The sequence below is a fragment of the Ochotona princeps genome, chromosome 31 (genome assembly GCF_030435755.1).
Source record: "Ochotona princeps isolate mOchPri1 chromosome 31, mOchPri1.hap1, whole genome shotgun sequence".
NCBI classification, from domain to species: Eukaryota; Metazoa; Chordata; class Mammalia; order Lagomorpha; family Ochotonidae; genus Ochotona; species Ochotona princeps.
The window spans coordinates 3739352-3758306 of record NC_080862.1 but is presented as its reverse complement, the minus strand read 5'-3'; the positions used below and the strand labels follow the sequence as shown (position 1 = coordinate 3758306).

At 37.9% G+C, this 18955-nt stretch overlaps 1 protein-coding gene across 3 annotated transcripts in view; it reads right to left on the bottom strand.

Annotated features, from left to right (window-relative positions):
- Window positions 1–18955, bottom strand: part of PCSK5 (proprotein convertase subtilisin/kexin type 5) — a 327170-nt gene that overhangs the window by 140109 nt on the left and 168106 nt on the right. For 2 of the 3 annotated variants that reach the window (XM_004591776.2, XM_004591777.3), the window contains exon 10: window positions 9619–9722. In XM_004591776.2, the coding sequence (XP_004591833.2) occupies window positions 9619–9722 (104 nt within the window). Of the gene's footprint in view, window positions 1–5035; window positions 5131–9618; window positions 9723–18955 lie in introns of all 3 variants that reach the window. The other variant, XR_009244439.1, reaches the window with a different exon arrangement.

Here is an 18955-nt window from a genome sequence, read left to right as displayed (position 1 = left end):
CTTTTCCATGAATGGCTCTGGAAATTTCAGGATGTACCCTTCCTCCCGGTGTAACACCATAAAATGAAGCCTGTTGAAACCATTACTGCAATGTGTGATAGAGGTTTAATTGCTTCGAAATGCCGAAGGCTAAGCAAGATGTGAACCTGTGTAAGGAGATGAAATTCGAAGAAAATAAAGTCTGGATCTGTTTACTTCACTGCAGATGTGCCCAGCTGGATCCCGGTGCGTCTGAACCCTACTCCATGGAGCAGAACAGCCAGCCTTGCATAAGATTGGTACAGCATTAATTTTCAGAATTTTTTTCCGGAATCTTTGGATCTGGCTTCTCTCGTGGACAGTGGAAAAGGACAGGCAAAGGGCATCTTTACTGCAATCTCATTTTCAGAAAATGGAAGGCCCTTTTCCTTCGTTTTACTTAAACCTTCCTACTGCTCTGGGATTAGTTTTCACAGCGTCCGCTCATAGCACTCCCATGGTGGTCACTGCGATCTATAGCCCTCTGTCCCAAACCAGGGCCAAGGAAGTGTTGCTGTGATCTTATAAGGGACACAGACGTTGGAGTACAGACCTCAACCAGTTCTTCTGTTCACCTCAGTCTCAGCTTTTCCCTTTCACATTTAAAGTTCTGTGTTTCCGTATCTTGTGCATGTAAACACTGGCAGGCCCCTTCACCTAAAATAGGAATGTTCTCTGGGACCCAAACCAAAGAAAGATACCTTGGAATTCAGAAAGTTTTTATCATTTTTCATCACAAAAGCACATATGTATATAAGAATATGAAAGGAATAAATTTATATTTAGCATTTACTCAAAATTCTGAGATTTTACTTCAAATTTTGTCTAAAGGGCTGGAAGATACTGGAAACTTCATTTTGGTTTTAGTAACACCATGAAGGAATTGTTTCGTGAATGTCACGACTGACATTTCAATAAGTGAAAGTCAAAATGAATAAAACTGTATCTAAAACACGTTTTTTTTTTTTTTTTTTTTTTTACAAATTAAAAGATGTTAAGAGGTAGAAACAGAGACAGATGTACAGAGCTCTCTCATCCCTTTCCAGGATGAACACAATAGCTGGGGCCAGCTAGAACGAAGCCGGCCGTCAGGGAGCCAAACTAGGTCCCTTGCGTGGATGGCTGGAATAAGAAACAGAGGCAGTGTTTAAACTGCACATTCTGTGGCGTGTTTGCCACTCGGCCTAATGACCACTTTTGAGATACATTTTCAAAGTGCTTTTGAATGCCACAGCATAGGGCTGCCTAGGTGAGATCTACGTGAATGAAGGGACAGGACCACTTACTGTAAGGTCGGCTTTGAGTGGGTTTCAGTGCCCACTGTACCCATTGGTCTGGCTCTCTTGTGTGGCTATCAGCCTGGATAATGAACTACAACAGGCCTGGGAAATGCCCACAGCTCTCAAATTTTAATCTCTCTGTTTGGATTCTTCAGAGACAAGTGGCTGGAATCTAATGGGCATTTTAGGTTTCTAAGATCCAAGTTAACTCCATGGCTGAGGAAAAATAATAATTCATGTAAAACTGGAACGGGGAAAATTCATGATAAATTCTAAATGTCCTTGTCCTTCTGCCTGCGTGACAGTCTTACAGCAACTCAAGATGCCAGCCTGAATCACAGTGCTCGGTTTCTTCAATTCTTACAAGTCTCATGGCAAATACAAAGACCACAACTCCCTGCGAAGAGGCAATTCAAACCCTGGAAGTTACGTGGTTGCCTGAAGATCACCATGAAAAGAAGTGCTTAAAGACTAGCCAAAGGGAGTTAGTGGAAGCTTCTCAAAGCACCATTTCCAGCCTGACATTTTTCCAGAAGCAATCTAATCACCACACTGTTTGCCCTGGGATTATGAAAGAGTCATTTTAAAAAGCATTTCTTTCTTTTTAAAGAATCTAGCAGGAATGAGAAAAAAAATATATATATATATATATTCAATTCTGTAACTTTCCTCATTTAGAAGGAGGCCAAGAGATGATAATTTTTTTTTATTTGCTGAATGTCACCGTGCTTAAGGTCACAATACACAACCGCATACTAGGATAATATAAAATGAACATTGCAACAGAATTTTCATCATCCTGCTATGTGAGTAGCCTACCTTGTTCTAACACGCCAATTTGTTTTGTATTTGTACATGTCGTTTTCTAAGACATGGACCAATGGATTCACACAATCAGCTTAGGCTATAAAACGTCAGCTTAGTTGACTTGAAAGTCATTACTACTATCCGGTTCACTATCTCAAATCACTACAGTGGCTCTAAAATGTTTTCCAAATAAAATGGAACTCAACTTGATGAATCAGTAGCTTAGATTTTAATTTTTTAAAAATTATATTCCTTATCACACTTCACCTGCTCATCTTCAGCACCCATCCTGCTTGCCTCCCCCAGTTACGATGGCCAAACCTCCAGCAAATACAGACAAAGGGGTACAGTAGTCAGAGGTGCAACATCTTTTTTCTGCAAGGAACGTTTGGAGATTTTAACATCATTCAAGGGCCATGTAAAATTGTCAACTTAGAAATTTTCCTTCTGTATACTGAGTCCTACTTTGGTTGTTTGGGCAGGGTCACACTCAATGGTCTTCTGGGCCTTCTATGGTCTGTGGGCTGAGCATCCCCCACCCCTGCAATAACTAACAAGTGAATACACTGCTTCCAATAACATTGGGTTCCCAAACTTACAGCATGTGGTCTGATAAGATTACACTGTGCCTTTTAAATTCTAACTTTACTTAGAACCCAATTATCAGTGTTTCAAAAAAGATCCGATTCTTTACCTTACAATCAGAACACACTACCTTTGATGTAAAGCAGCACTGGCAGTGGTTGATCCCCTTCTGTGATCACTGAGCTTAGGATATCATGATTTTTACCTTTGCCTAAGATCTCAATTGTAAAAACAAACTATCAAAGTTTACTACTATTAAGGATAGCCAAGATCAGGTGCTGAAGGAAGAACCAACGGTAGGTGGGTAGGACACAGCTGTGGTGTAGTGGATAAAGCTACTGCCTGTGATGCCTGCATCCCACAGGAGTTTGGTTATGAGTTTTGGTTGCCCGACTTCTGATCCAGCTTCCTGCTAATGTGCCTGGAAGAGCAATGTAGGATGACTCAAGTGCCTGCACCCATGTAAGAGACTGGGAAGAAGCTCCTGGCTTCTGGTTTCGGATCAGCCCAGCTCCGATGTTATGACCATGTGGTGGGTGGATCAACAGATCGGAAGATTTCTCTCTCTCTCTCTCTAACTCTGCCTTTAAAATGAATGAATCTTAAACAAACACTGTGGGGGAAAAAACAACCTCATTAGAATTAGCAATTAGAGTTTCTTCAAGTGATTACATAAAATAATAACGACTTTTTCTCACATGCAGCATTTTTTGCTAAAAGGCAAACAGGGATATCCGTGTCTTATATTGGATGACTGGATTCAATGCTCAGTTCTACTTTAAATACGTGTCTCTAGCAATCAAGGTAGTTTAAAGAATTTCCAGTCACCAATAATACTCTAGTTTACAACATAATTTCATATCTTCATCCTGATTTCTGGCAGTAGAAAACAGTAATGGATCAAAAGATAATTTTAACACTCCTCTTATGTTTGTTATTTCCATTTTCAAAGTACTTTTCATTCAACTCAGTCCCCTCATTATGTTTAATATTATCTATCCACATCTTGCAAAAATAAAGGTATGGCAATCTTAATTGGCTCCCTCAAAGTAAACAGAAAGTGTCACTAGGTTCCTAAAATTGTTGGAAAATCACAATATTTCTCAAATATAAATCTCTTTATTAACTAATATGATTTGGAACAGACATTACAGGCAAAAAGTAAAACCACTTTAATATATATTTGAAGGTGAATTTTAAGCATGAAACCACATGCATTTAAAACTTTATGGAACAGAAAAGCAATAATAATAATAACAAAAAAAAATCTCCCAAAGTCAAACAATCTCATACCATTCATACTCACTGATCTCATATTACTGTTCAGATTGGGAAAAAACAACACTTTACATGGGTGGAAATAATTGTTACACCTTATGTATTTCATAGGCATGAATTGACCGTGATGATGAGACATCGGATATTTTAGTCAGCCACCAGATAAGAATGTGAAGGTAGAGTCTCTATGTGTGGCTTCTATCTTTCTTATTCATTAGGTAGAAGAGAAGTTCACATATAAATTGGCCAATACATGAAAAAAAAAACAAAAGTTTTTCTTCAATCAACAAGGAAATGAATATGAGTTCACTGACCACAGTGGTATGAAACAGCATCTTGAGAATAAAATCACGTGGCATTTCCAGGGAGCAAATTTTATTAGGTAGAATCAAATGTATTCACCTCCGTCTGTCTTTTCTAGTGACCTTATTTTTGCAAATGGGATCAGAACTGGAGTTAACCACCTGATTCTAATCCCACCCCTGACACTGACCGGATGAATAACATTTCCCTCTGACCTTTGTTCAAAACCCTGATGTGCAGATTATCAATTAAGGTATATTATATGCTATTATCATAGCTACCAACAGTGAATCGACATGCTAGCTGGTGAAAATGAAATATTATCTGCACAGCGAAATACTAAAGTGAAACTCATCCTTACAAACGGTAACACATCAGAAATCATTTTATACACCCAAAAATCATTTCCAAACCTTCTGTTTTGATGTAACACATGACATGCTTTATTGGATTTCAGCACTTCTAATTCTTTTTTAATAAGTGTTATAAACCGAAAGCAAGATGGGTAGCTATTAAAAATATATTGGAACATCTTAAAATCACCAACGCTACTATTGGAAATAAAATGATGGCAAATCAAGTAATAAAGGTTATTAAAAGTTAACGCCTCCAAGGCCAAGAAGTCATGTTAGACTGTCAATTGTTTTCCCCATGGTGGGTAAACAGAAATAAAAAAAAAATCTAGTAGTTTAGTTGTGGTCAAAGAAAGAGTCAGTGGGGATGGGAAGATTCAGCAACATGCTGGTAGAAAAAACGAGACTTACATAGTCTGGGAGGGCAGTGAAATGGAAGGCGTGGTAAACTCGCTGACTGAGTTGTCATTTTTTGATTTTCAATGACATATTTTTCATTCTTTCGCCTAGTAAAGATGACAGAAGGTCCTAATTTATTATCTGACGTCTATTCCTGTTCCTAGATTTAAGAGAGTTTAACTGTAGACAGTAATATATTCCAAATACAAACACTTTGAAAAAAACTAGAGCATGGATGTTCATGCATTCAATCATGACAGCTGCATATTCAAACCAAGCACGAGGATTCAGGCAGAGGACCTGCGTAGCTCAGGCACTACTGGGAGTAGAGGGTGATGGGTTTGCAATTTTCTCAGATTACAACAGTACGAGGAAGGTAAGATAGAGTGAACTGCTTCTGGAGATGATATGAGCCATGGATGAGAATGAAGACTTGGATTCAAAACACTCCCATGGCTCTGTGCCCAAGCAGAATAGGTCAAAATACCCAAGAGGCATGACAATAGAAATTCACTATGTGTGATGCTTTCTGTGGTTGTGGTTGGGGCACATTTTAGATGCTGAGAGAAGGTTCATCAACAATTTCACCTTACAGGTCTCAGTGGAGCACTGGGATTGACATTAAAGAACAAAATGGTGTGTTGTGAATTTTGTTTCTGATACAGCATATAACATGGCATATCAGATGAAGCAGCATCAAGCATACCCTGACATTTCCTCGTGCTTTCTGGGTATACGTGAATAGATATTGGGCTCCTGTACTGAAAGAGTTCAGGAAATGTTAGTGACTTAATACAAAGATGACATAAACCAAGGTCAAGCAATAAATCACCTGGGCAGCAAAAACCCCTCACCTCTATAGCTCATTTGCATATTATGAGAAATATGAGTGTGAATTGAAGCAATTTGTTCTTTAAACAAAACAGAAAGAGTTTTTTTTTTTTATGGGAAAGGGAAGGAATAATGTGACAAAACAAATATTCCTGGAATAAATCCTAACAGATTCATGCCAAAGTTATCCTGGTTTGGCAAATGTTGGTCAGTAGCAAGATAATGGAATTCAGTCTTTTGGTGGTATAATACCACATCTGTGCATCTAGTCTAAGACAATTGATTTCCTGTTCTCATGCATAATACTTCTTTCATTGATACATGACATTTACCCCACTTTTTTTAAAAAAAAATATGTCTAGAGGAGACTCAAACTCAAGAGGTGTTGAAAATTAGCTACGGATATTTGTAAGATGAAGGTGGCAAATCAGATTAGGTTATTAGCTTCCATAGGCATCTGCTCATTGGACTGGGTTTATTCTGAAAGACTTAAGGTGCTGTAAGAAATTTCAACTGTGCTCTGAGAGATTGTTATTATTCTTATTATTGAAGAAGCAACAGGATAATCTTAGTTCAATTAAAATTGTGAAAAATTAAGGCACATTAGCATAACAATGTTGATGTCTTCATCCATGGGACTTCCCTCATTGTGAACAGCTCTCATGACGGATGAGGTCATTAACAGTTACTTTAAGCAGAGGACAAAGAATGGAGAAGAAACTTCTCTGTGACTAGTGTGTGATTCAGGCAAGCCCAGAGATGAGACAACACAGAGTCAGATTCTATGCTATTTCAAGGCCAGTCTCCCTGCCTGTCTGCGAACTTGTCTATGCCATTCAGTGGGACTTTGCTTCCGCTTTGGGACTACAGAACACTTCCATCCTGGAGGACCATAGCTTATGTGTGTAACTACGGGGCATCTGCATTCAAAACTTGAATTAGACACCAATCAAATGTATCTACTAGCTCATTCTAAGACATATAACATCAGTTCTGTCTCCAAGGATGGAAGAGTATTATGTGAAGTGGATGGATGATTCTCAAGCAACTTGGGCTTGTCTGAAGTTATCAGTGATATCTTAAACTGGCAAGGTCACCTTGATGTCCAAATCCTAAACTTGAGTTGTTTGCTGCTCTAGTCACTTACACTTACCCTGATGAAAAAAAATTCTCACAAGGCGTACTTAACATCCCCTTTAGCAACAGATCTCTACCAAGCAATGGGTGAAATTGCTCTCATGTTTTTTATATTAAGAAGCCACTGTTCCAACAAGTGCAATTGCTCAGCACTTGGGCACAATGTTGGCTTTGTTGCCCAACAGGGAGTCTAGGGAAGCACAGATATTTTCACATTCACGTCACGCATCCTGGTCACTCGGTGTTAGGCCCGAGTTGGGGGCATCAGAGTGAGCATTCATGGGCATATGCGTCTGTCGGTGGGAAACTTCGTCAGGTCTCACTAGCACGCCTGCAAAAGGAGGCCAGCAGAACTTAAAGGACAGGCTCTTACTGAGCTCTCGTGGCATGCATCTCTTCCAAGAATGAGTTCTTTTTTGTTCTTTCAGTGTTTGTTTCATAAAAAGTCAGATCCCCTCCACTTTTTACCCTGATGACCTGTGTGCTCTATTTTCGCAAAGCATGCTGCTTCTGTTCCTAGTCTCTGCCTTAATCAGTTTTACTTGCAGGACGCTTGGGAGTGGATGGTAATGTTTAGAGTAGGGGGAAAAAAAACTCTTAAAAAATTTCATCTTATTATGATTATGTTTAGATGAAATATGGGGCTTGCCATCAACAAAATTACAAAACAATTCCCTTGGGAGTCCAGCCTGTTCAGGATAATTCATCTATGAAAAAGTAAACTTTAATTGTTACTCTTGGCAGCCATTGAAGAGACAAGTGAAATATTATCCTAAATATTGCCACGTGCACTAGTGAATAGTCTTTACTTCTTGCCAGAAGTGGCGTATAGCCTCCTTCAGATTCACGTTTGGGTCTGATGATTTAGTCTATATCCTCTGTTTCCCCCTCTCCAAAACCAACAGACGTTTTCAAAAGAGCTGAACTTTTATTAGAACCATTTGCTCTTTTTAGTTGCCAAAAAGGAATAAGTAAAACTAAGACGTTTATATTTGGGTTAAAATTGGTTCCTCAGCTTCATGAAGGTCAATGTCCTTAGCCTGTGAAACTTCTACTAGGAAGTATGTTGTAGCTTTGGACTAGCCTAGGATATATATGGGTTCTATCAAACCTGCATATCCCCCAGGGACAAAACAGTAGGGGTTGGAAGCATGTGAAAACTAGCTAAAATGAAACATTCATGTGACAAATTATGCCTTAGATTTTCTGGAATAACTGAAATTGGAAATAATTTCAGTGCCGTCCATACACTTGTATTTTTGGGGTCAAGTATCTTGATTTTGGCTTCAGGGAAGGGGTTACTACAGGTCCCTGCAGCTGTTTAGATTACAAATTCATAGAACTGTGATACATCACATAGGTGTTTGATAATACTCAAAATCAGGGGCATCTTCTTTCTTCAACTGGAGTCAAGTGATACTAATCAAATAAATCCTTACGTGACTCTGGTTATCTGTCATATTTATTGGTTTTGGCTTAGCATGAGTCTACACTAAGCTATTTGCAAATAATTTTTTAAATATGCATTTTGGCTTGAATATCTGCACATGAGGCATAATTCTCTAAGGATATGTTAGTATCATATGAAGATAGTACTATTTAGCTTCCAAAATGTTTCAGTTGAGGCAGTTAGAGTCCTTCAAAGTTAAATGACTTGTCTAGGATTAATGAGAATGTTATTTATGATCTGAAGGTCAGAACCTCAAATATTCAGCTGCTATGGCCTTTGCTTTGCAACGTTGGTTTCAATCTCTGGCATATAAAATGATTCTAAAATTACTGTGGAGTAAGTTTAGATCTGCGTATATGCTAAAAATGTATTCTTGGGTTCAATATAAGTGAATTAAGCTTAGGACATTTGCAATTTACGTAAATATACCAAACTTTAGGACATCTGTTTTCTATGATTACTTTTGTTTTACAATACTTTATATTATCCGTGACAAAAAACAAAGAAGCCTATTACTAAAAAGACAGTTTGCAGGGAATATAATCTGTAACATTCATTGGAAAAGCATTCAATTCTTGTAATATACTGTGTGCAGTTGCACAAAGACTTCAAATTATAAAGTTTAATATGAACGTTTAGTTTATGTGAAACAATAACTCTTGAAGTCAAAATTTAAACAATGCAGTTTAGCAACTTACAGCCCTGAATATACGGAATGATGCATAACACATAATACATAAATACATAAATATATGATATATGTATATCAATTATTATTTAAGAGGAAGTATTTACTATAGACTAAGAGGATATTCTATTTTTATTTTTGCCATGACTATAAACTTATATTATTACAAAGACCAGTCAGATGACCAATGATAGTAGATAGTAAACTGATTTAGGAGTTCCATAGGCTGACTATGCTCGTGAGTTGATTGAGCTTTTAAAAAATTTGACCTAAAATTTGGGAAGCCACAGAAATCTGCCTTTCATGTGTAGTCCTAATTTTAAAAAGAAAAAAAAAAATCTGCCTTGAATTTACCAAAGGATTAAGTTCTTCGTGTGTCAGCACACAACACAGAGATTCATTTGAAGGGTTCTAGTGCCTACTCTCCGTTTAAAATGGGGGAAAAAGAAAAATATTTTGCCTGTGACAGAATACGAAAGAAGTTCTCACCCTTAAAACCAGCAGCATTGGTTTTCCAGTCATTAGCGTTCAAATGTCCCGCACGGGATGTCCTGACAATAACATGTTGTACGTCTCTCCAGGTCAGAAACGGACTGGGGAAAGACAAGGCAAGAATCATTGTACCAAAAAAAAACGGGGGAAGCAGAGTCACAAGCAAATCCAAAAAGCAAAATCAAAGTGGCAAAATCCTAAAAACAATGGGGTCAGAGATTCAGGTCTGGGACAATCAAATGCCAAATGCCGCTCTTGGTCTCAACATGGAGAAGTGACATGCGTTCACGGGAGGCAGAAAATATAACTGTAAACTGAAGAAATAGCAGGATCGGAATAGCGTAAGAAAGGGTTTAAAAGAATGAGAGTTTCCAGTTTTCTTGACAAAACGGCTGCCCATGAGGGTGCCGTCATCCTCTGTGTAAAATCTTGCGTTGTCATTGGCGATTTACAGTAAACAAGGTCAAAATGGAAGGCCTCTGGTGCACTCCTCGTCCAGCACACAGCTGGGCAACCAACTGGCAGTTTTCCGAAGTACTTAGCAATGTTTAATCTTCCACAATCTATACGCAGAGCGTTTGGAAGAGTCCTCACTGAAGTTCCCATTTATGATGTTCTTTAGAGAATACGGTATAGCACCACAAATCGGGTTCTTCAGCACAGACAAGAATGGGAATAAGCCTAATTTATAACAAGTAGTTCTACTTGTTATATTGGAATTCTAGTTTTTATGGTTCATAGCACTAAAGAGTCCAAAGAAACTACTGAACAGGAAATGCCATGATTGGAGCTACTGCAATTTGAATCATGAGTACACAGAAAAGAAATCCAAGCACAAATGTCCAGATATTTATTCTTTTTAAGAAATAAGTTTATACTGGGAAGCATATGATATGAATGTAATTCATGAATGAATGTAATTTACATGAATATATTTCTAATCAAGATATTCATTCAATTACATCTTGAATTTTGACATCTGATTAATTTTCTTAGGTAAGAAATATGATTCTCATATGCCTGTTCAGCCAATTTCTTCACTTCTCATCCACTTAATTTTATTAGGAATTTTTGCAATGATGGGTCAGAATATTTAGGCATGGGGAGACAAAATGATGATTTACTCATTCCTGCCATAAGTTAAATTTCATATGCACATGGCTGGAAACTGGGATTTTTCATGCAGAGTGAAGATGTCATGTCTTAACTGTAGCTAATTACTAACGTCCATTGCTTTATTTTATGTTGCACTTTCATGGACCAAAGCCACCACATACCTGACTTTGGGTGTGTACTCCTAATGAGCAGGGGACAGTGGGCGCATTCTGCTCAGTGTCATAACTTCCTCACGGGAGAATGTGGACGATAATATCTATTTATTTCTTGATACCAACTAAATCACTGAAAGTGTTGACAAGTGCTTAACCTAGTGTCTAGAGCAAAACAGGCTGCTGAGAAGTAACAGTACAACATTCTGCTAATCTCAGATCCACAGTTTTTGTCTGGTGACTCAAATACAAAGGAAATCAAGGAAGAAAAGTGCTATCGAGTTCTGATACCTTTTGCGATGACCTCAGATTAAAACTAACATTTTCAGTTTTCAGAGGGGTAACGTTGGGTCCAGAATATTTTGCAGAATTGCATTCACAATAGAGCTAGTAGTAAGTAAATGAAAATCCAACTCTGAATTTTACCACAATGAAAGCAGAATTATTTGTTCTTTGTGTATCACCCATGTAAGGATCAACTTTCAGAAGCTGAGACAGCATCAAACGTTCAAGAAAAGGGATGCGGCTTGTACAGTGAATCCCAGGAGGCAGAGAAGTTTTGCTTCTACAACAAACAGCATGATTTTGTTCTTTGCTGACTAGCCCTGAATCCACGTGATGATCCGGGAGGTTTTGTGCATGTCAGGGAAATTAAGAAATGACTCAGGGGATAATTCGCAATGTTGGTCTCACCATTGATATTTCAGGGCTGCCTGAGATGTGATCCTTATCTCTGTTCTTTCTCCTCGGACAAGTACGTGAATGAAGGGTCAAAGTAACAATAGAAACTGTAGTTCAGAAAGATATTCTATTCACTTATGTGTGCATGCAGAATCTTCCCAAATCAACATACATGTTTTTGGTTTTCATCATTATTAGACCAAAAAGCACCCATAGGTTTGATGACTGTATCTGAATCAACCTAGGGTCCTGAAAACATGTTTAATACATCAGAAATGTTCATACTTTAAATCCTATTCTTTATGGGAAAAAGAAAAGAACTGAGCTTCCCATCTTATCTATCGCCAGGACAGGATTTCTTCAGAAATCTCAAGTGCAGGTTATTGACGTTGAGAATGATATACTTTCATGATGAAGTTTAGCACTCAGTATAGAACGGCACTGGGACGGGGCACATCAGTCTTGTACAACATGCAACCATGCTACAGCAGATTCAGGAAACGTTCAGCTTGCAACTCATCCTCAGTTACTTGCTCTCATGCGGAGTTGCAAAAACAAGTCTTGGATTGCTTGTAATTTAGATAGAAGATACTGGCTTCAAATGATTGAGACTCCACATGCAAATAAGGAGATGGTATTCATATAATTTTGCTCTGATGTTGGATGTCGTGTAACTTTAGAAATGATCTAGTTTAAAAATTTCCCAAATTTCTCCAAAATAAAGACAAAAAGCAAGAAAAGCCAGTGGGTTTGGAATCACCCATGTTTCTGCCTCTGAAGGATAGCAAATCAGTTTAGGAAACAAGATTAGGTTACTTTCAGGAGACACTAAGTTTTAGCTATTCCTACTATCCTAAAAGGAGACTTATGTATGAGACAGTCTGAATAACAGCTCACTTCCTATTTGCATTTATGGTTCCGGGGACATTGCAGAAGCGGAGAGTAAGTCAGATCACCAAAACATGGTAAGTCACCTACACATAGCAAAATCAGAGAGGGAAGGCTGAATGCCACTTGCAGGGAATGTCCTAATCTATCCATACAGGACACTATAAAATTCACTCTTCTCTGCCAGTTTGCTTGGGCCCATACACTATAGGCTGTCAATATCCAAGGGCATTCTCAACTCTAGCCAGCAGGGAGACTGAGCACGAAGAGTTTGGGGTTAAGTAACAGTGGAGGGCTCAGAGATCTGATTCACCGGGAGAAAGAGCAGTGCCTCTCACCACTGACCACCAATCCCCAGTAACCCACACCCCTCAAAGCTCTTCCTGGAAGAGCTATTCCTATTTCGAGTTGCTCTTTAATTACAACACGCAATTAAATGACTGCATTTATAAATGTCTGGAAGCTCTATGTTGCTACTGATGGCTACCACAGCCATAACATGAACATGACTTGCTTCAGGAGTTTTTTAAAGAGAAGAAGGAGCAAACTTTCCTCCTAATCCCCTAAGTGGGCCTAACAACATTTACAAGTTAGGCGAAAGTAATAAAAGGGACATCAGATAAATATTACTACAGAAAGATAATTTCACAGTTAGAGGAGCAACAGCAGGGTCAAAGAATCATAACTGTTTCCTTTGTAGGGTAACCTTTAAAAAGAACAAAGAGTCATGTTATTAGGATGACCAGCTCAGTGAGAAAATTACATGACATATACTTAATCAAGACATCTGATCTATAAAACATTGAATAATGTTCCAAGACAAATCCAGTCTCTTTCATGTTTCTGAAAAGTGTGGGAAACATAAACGGAAATAGGTAGTCAGAAAATTAATGTCATTATAGTGAAGCTAAGAAATCATTGAATATGGAAATGGATTTTGCTTGAACAGAAGCACCACAAATGAGGGACAGAACATTCAGCGACTGCTGAGATTGGAAGAAATTCTACTGTGATAGCTGTTATGACACAAAAATGATGATGTAGGAATAAAATAATGATTATCCAACAAAAGATATCAATATTGTTTTGTCAGGTGATGAGGAATCTAAAACATTGTCAGTCCTGCTGACATTCGGTGGTGGTGGTGGTAGAGCGGGTGGCAGCACGAATTTATTCTGTTTCTTGTTCAACATTAATTCCAAAACCCCAACTCTAAAATTGAGTTGTAGTATTAGAACACGTTATTCTTTCAATATTTAGAAATGTGACCCGTATTGGCATCAGCTGGATACCTACTTACGATCCATTCACACCTGAACCAAAGAGGAAAAGATGAAAAAAAGAAAGGGAAAATTGGTTCAGAACCGTTCAAGTGAAATTTTTATTTTACGTTTTATGAACTGTGCTCTTATTCCCAGAATTTGGTTGGAGCAAAGGATAAAGAAATTTGGTCTCTAAACAGAATTAAAATCAATTTACAATTTACAACGGACACTTTTGCCATTTAATCTCATGTGTCTCCTTTTGTTTATAAATTCTGGATTACCGTTGTAGATACTTGTTATTATACGTATTCGGTAGTTCCCACAAAGAAAAAATTTGTGTGCAAGCTCAATCACTTTCTTGAGATATTTTTCTATTATCAACTCTGATAGAATAAAACTTGAGGGCCCATCTGCCAGAGCGACATGGCTTGAGATGGCATGCAGTAAAACCAAGCCACGAACTGGAACTTCCCACCAGGTCTCCCTTGTTCATTCTCTGCAACAATTGCACCAAAAATGTTACCTTCAAGACTTCTCTATGCAACCTGCAAACTGGAATCTAGATTTGATGCTCTCCGTTCTCTCCAAGCTTTAAGATCTTGTGTTGTTGGCAATGTGTAACAACATGAGAACTTCTCTCAAACTTACCCCATCAAAGAGTGAGGAACACTTGACCACTTTCCCTCTTTTGCTCAGATTGTAGTCTGTTCTAGAACTGGACACAGACCCACATAAAACCGTAGGCTTAGTCTTACAGTAGAAAGAACTTGTCACCCACACTATTTCTATTTTTCATTCAAGTTGATACTTAAATAAAAATAAATGTGCATTTAATCACATGAGAAAAATATCCTTTATGCTGCGCAGTCAGGAAGATCTAAGGAAAATCATGACGTTGTATTAAACAGCTTTGCCATAGTGGACAATTTAGTTTGTAATGGGGAAACAATATCACTTAATCTATAGTACAGTTGCAAGAAGTTGAGGTAATGAGTTCAGATGAGTACCAGTCATCAGACAATCTTAAATTCATGATTTAAAAATCAAAATTAAAAACTTTTTGAGGAATTACAAGTTGCCACAAGCGGAAAATTTCGTAGCTGGCTTCCCACAAGAGATCTCAGTCAGAACACGGGTACAGTAGAATATTGCTAATTTTGCCTTCTGGCAATGTATTATGAAACAAAATGAATTTCACATATAGGCTTGAGCCAAAACACCTAGATGTCTTATCATGTATGTGAAAATATTCCAAAACTTAAAAATCCAAACTCTCAAATATTTTTAACCCAAGTATTTCTGGTAAGAAATATTCAACCTATTTAATGTGTCTGGCATGTGACATACTGCCAGAGACAACAGTTACTACAATGTGTTGACTGACAACCTAACATAGCATAAGAATTCAGACTATTTTCTGAATGCATGCTATCATTTGATGAATCTCCATTTAAAGAGGTTAAATTTTCTTTAAAGTCTTCAAATTTCCGGGTTTTTTTTATTTTATACTAATACATGATCAAAATAGCACTTTCTCAACTCTGGCATATTTCTGCCAAGTGTGATCATAAGCTTACCCAGATCTGTCAACAAGATTTGGTTTTAAGACGCTCACAGCGCAGCAGGCAAAGTGACTGCTTGGGGAATCAACTGTTTGTAGTCACAGTGATTGTAACAATTCTTTTTCATTAGTGGGAGATCATGACTCCTGTCGCTTGGCCATTGAAGCTGTGATGTTGGAGAGGATGGAATGTTCTTTGGTTTGATATCAGAGTGCATTAGAGTATAAAATGCTAGAAGGAGAACTAAAAGCACATTTATTCATCTAAATGAATTGCCAGACTGAAGAAATTCTTTTATGACTTTTTTTTTTAACACAGTCAAAAAAAATGTTCAGGGTTCTCACTTTAAAAGCCTCCAGGAGAACCCAAAAATGACTGCATCTCTGCTAAGCCACTATTTAAATAATTTTTGGGCCTTTGCTTCTCAGGTTTTTTTTTCTTCTTAAATATACAGAATCAAAATTATGCTCATCTACACACTATAAGTAAACTTATAATCTAGACTTTCCAACACTCGGCTTTAATTTTAAACTTTAATGGAAATCACTACATATTCTAAAATTTAAAGTAGATACTGTCGTGTCTATTTAAAAAAATAACACATTGTGCTTACAGAGAGGAAAAGACCAATGAAGACTAATGGAAATGTTGTATGAAATTTTCGGAAATGTTTGAAAGAAACCTGTGGTTGATGTGACAGGAACAAGGTAAAGTTTTTAAGGAAAATAATTTTTCACTTTCTTTTTCATTTCATATCTCCTTTTATATATGCTGCTATTACCCTATCTTATCTTTCCAGACTCTGAAAGTGCCTAGCAAGTAAAACAGGAATTTCTAAGGACAGACAGAGAAAAATCTTCCATCTGCTGGTTCACTCCCCAAGTGGCTGCAATGGCCAGAGCTGAGCTGATCCGATGCCAAGAGCCAAGAGTTTCTTCTCATTCTACCATGTGGGTGCAGGGTCCTAAAGTTTTGAGCCATTCTGTACTTCTTTCCCAGCTCATAAGCGGGAGCTGGATGGTAAGTGGAGCAGCCAAGATGAGCTGGCACTCATATGGGATCCCGGTGCATACAAGGCAAGGATTTAAGTGCTCGGCCATTGTGTCTGACCCTCCATATGTATTTCTAATGCTCTATTACTTTTTCTTTCAGCCTTCCCCACTTCTCCTTTCCCACTGGAATGTAGATATGATGGCTAGAGCTATAACAGTCACTGAGGAAAGTTCAAGAAGATAACATCAACTTTGGACTTGTAGCTTCTTAATCAACATCTTGGCTGTCAACTGGTGTATGTCTTGCTGTATGTGTCACTATTTTCTGTCACTCCACACATTTGCCAAAAGATGATCTCTAAAAGAATGAGCAGTGAATAGTAGGTACTGAAGCCTCCCTGTGGGCCAGGCATACTGTGGCAACCACTGTAGAGTCATCATTTCCTTTATTCCCTATGACAATTCTGTGAAATACATACTCCAAAGCACAGAGTGTAATGATTTATCCGGGTTCACATGAGTAGCAAGAGTTGACATCTGTCCAGGTAACCTGACTCGAGCTAAGCACTGAACCCAGGCTGCCACCACTGTCCCGGGAAAGGAAGAATTAGCCAGCAAATCTTGAAGGGATTTGCTACTTCTACATAGTATAGAAAAGGTGGGAATTATGTTCTCCTCTCCCAACACACTCACTTTCAAAGGATTTGAGAGGAATGCACCAGGAACTTTGTCCATCATCTCAGTAGGCCAGTGCTTGGAAGCAAAGTAAAGCCTGAAAATGCCACATCCCTTCTGAAGCCAAGTTCTCACTAACAATGGTAATGTTAAAAAAAAGGGGGGGGGGATACAAAAAAAGGAAAAAGAAACATAAAAGGAGAAAGACAAGTCTGGAGAAAAAATAAGAGTATGGGGCTTCTGGACAACAACACAGAGAAAAACATCAATTAGTACAGCAAGCAGGCTGGAGAGTGCAAGGAAGACCGCAGAGAGGAAAGTCAGGTAAAAAGTCTGCACGCAGGGACGGCACATTGATACTGCAGAAGCGGCAACATGGCAAACTGGCAGAATCACATGGGGTACAAATGTAAGAATTATTTAGAAAAAAGATAAGACAAAACAAAGGTGGAAATGATAAAATTGAAGAGCATCCACCTTAAGAATACTAGCCTTGGTCCTGCTCTAGGGGTCCACAATGATTGAGTCCACTGTTTCCTTGATACTTTGTGGGTGCTGATGGAACATTACCCCATGTGCACCCCAAATATACACAGTTCAATTTTAATGTAAATGTAAAAGATATGTAGGAGATCAAGGAAGTTACATGAAACAGTGTGAGATTTGTGCATTAAAAGATGTGAATCAAAGACATTAAGAAAAAAATAAATGAGACTACCACAGTAGTGTTCAGTTAATTTAATCCATTTATTTGAGGGGAAAGATTTTGTGTATATAAAATATATAATCTAACAGTGTTGAAATATACATCTTTCAAATGATCTTTTTTAAGGATGCGTATGCAACTACCTAGAGTTTTGAAAGAAAAATTAAAGACATTAGGCCAAAAGAAATTCAACAGCTGTTCTAAAGAAAAACAGCAATTCAAAACCGCTGGTATTGCCTGTCTAACATGATTTTGCCACAGGGCAGTGGGGGAAAAAAAGTCTATAATAAGTGGCAAAAGTGACAGAGATTATTAAATACTTAAAAGTACTTTTCTTATTGTTATCCTATCAAAGAGGAAGTGAAAACCTCATTAGAAAGTGATGGCGGTCAAACAAAAGTATAGTGAGAGATACATTTCCATATTTAATAAGCTGCACCAATATAAATAAAAACAATAAATGAACCACCTTTCAAGTGGGACCAAGGTCTCCAGACAAATGCAAGTTGCAATTTTCCACAATTCATGTCGTGAATTTGCAATACTCGATACCCAAGTGTTGCAGAAATCAAGGCCGATTTCGAAGTCGAGTTAACCTAGGTAGGGAAGCCTGACTGTGTTTACCATCGTGCTAGTCAGTTCTAATCGTTAAACAGTGACGGTGAAAGAGGACGTGAGAAAACACCAGGTGAGAATCTAAGTTGTGGCTAACAATGGAGATGGTCTCCCCAGGCTGAGGATTCTCCAGGTGCGGCTCACGAACCAGTTCAAGATTTCTCAGATTCTTTTAGAGGAAAACCTTCCTTAAGATTCTCAGAAATAAACCAAAAGATCAGATACGATTATCTACTTGAAGAATTCATAAAGGACACATATATTTGTCTAAATACTGATTTAAGAATAATCATAATAAAAGTCTTTTTCTGTCAAGCAAAAGTTGAAAATAAATGACAAGCTAATACTATCTTTGCAAGAAGTAGGGTTTGATGATTTATACAGAAGCGGAAAACCAGTAACAATATGACTGTATAGGATAGCTCGCTCAAAGTAGTATAAATATAAACAAAGTGTGACTTTAAAACACATCTTTGAAATTCAAAGTGAATTGATTTCTATAACTTCAGAATTTATCAGTATCAATACTCAATTCAATGGAAATAACAGCTCGAAAGCCCTGGAATGTGCTTCAATCTAATCTTACTTGACTGCGAGTCAAAGCATTATTTGGGGAACAACAAACTTGGAAGTGAAGATAAGATGCAGATGAAAGGTTATAAAAGTATGAAATATTTCACAA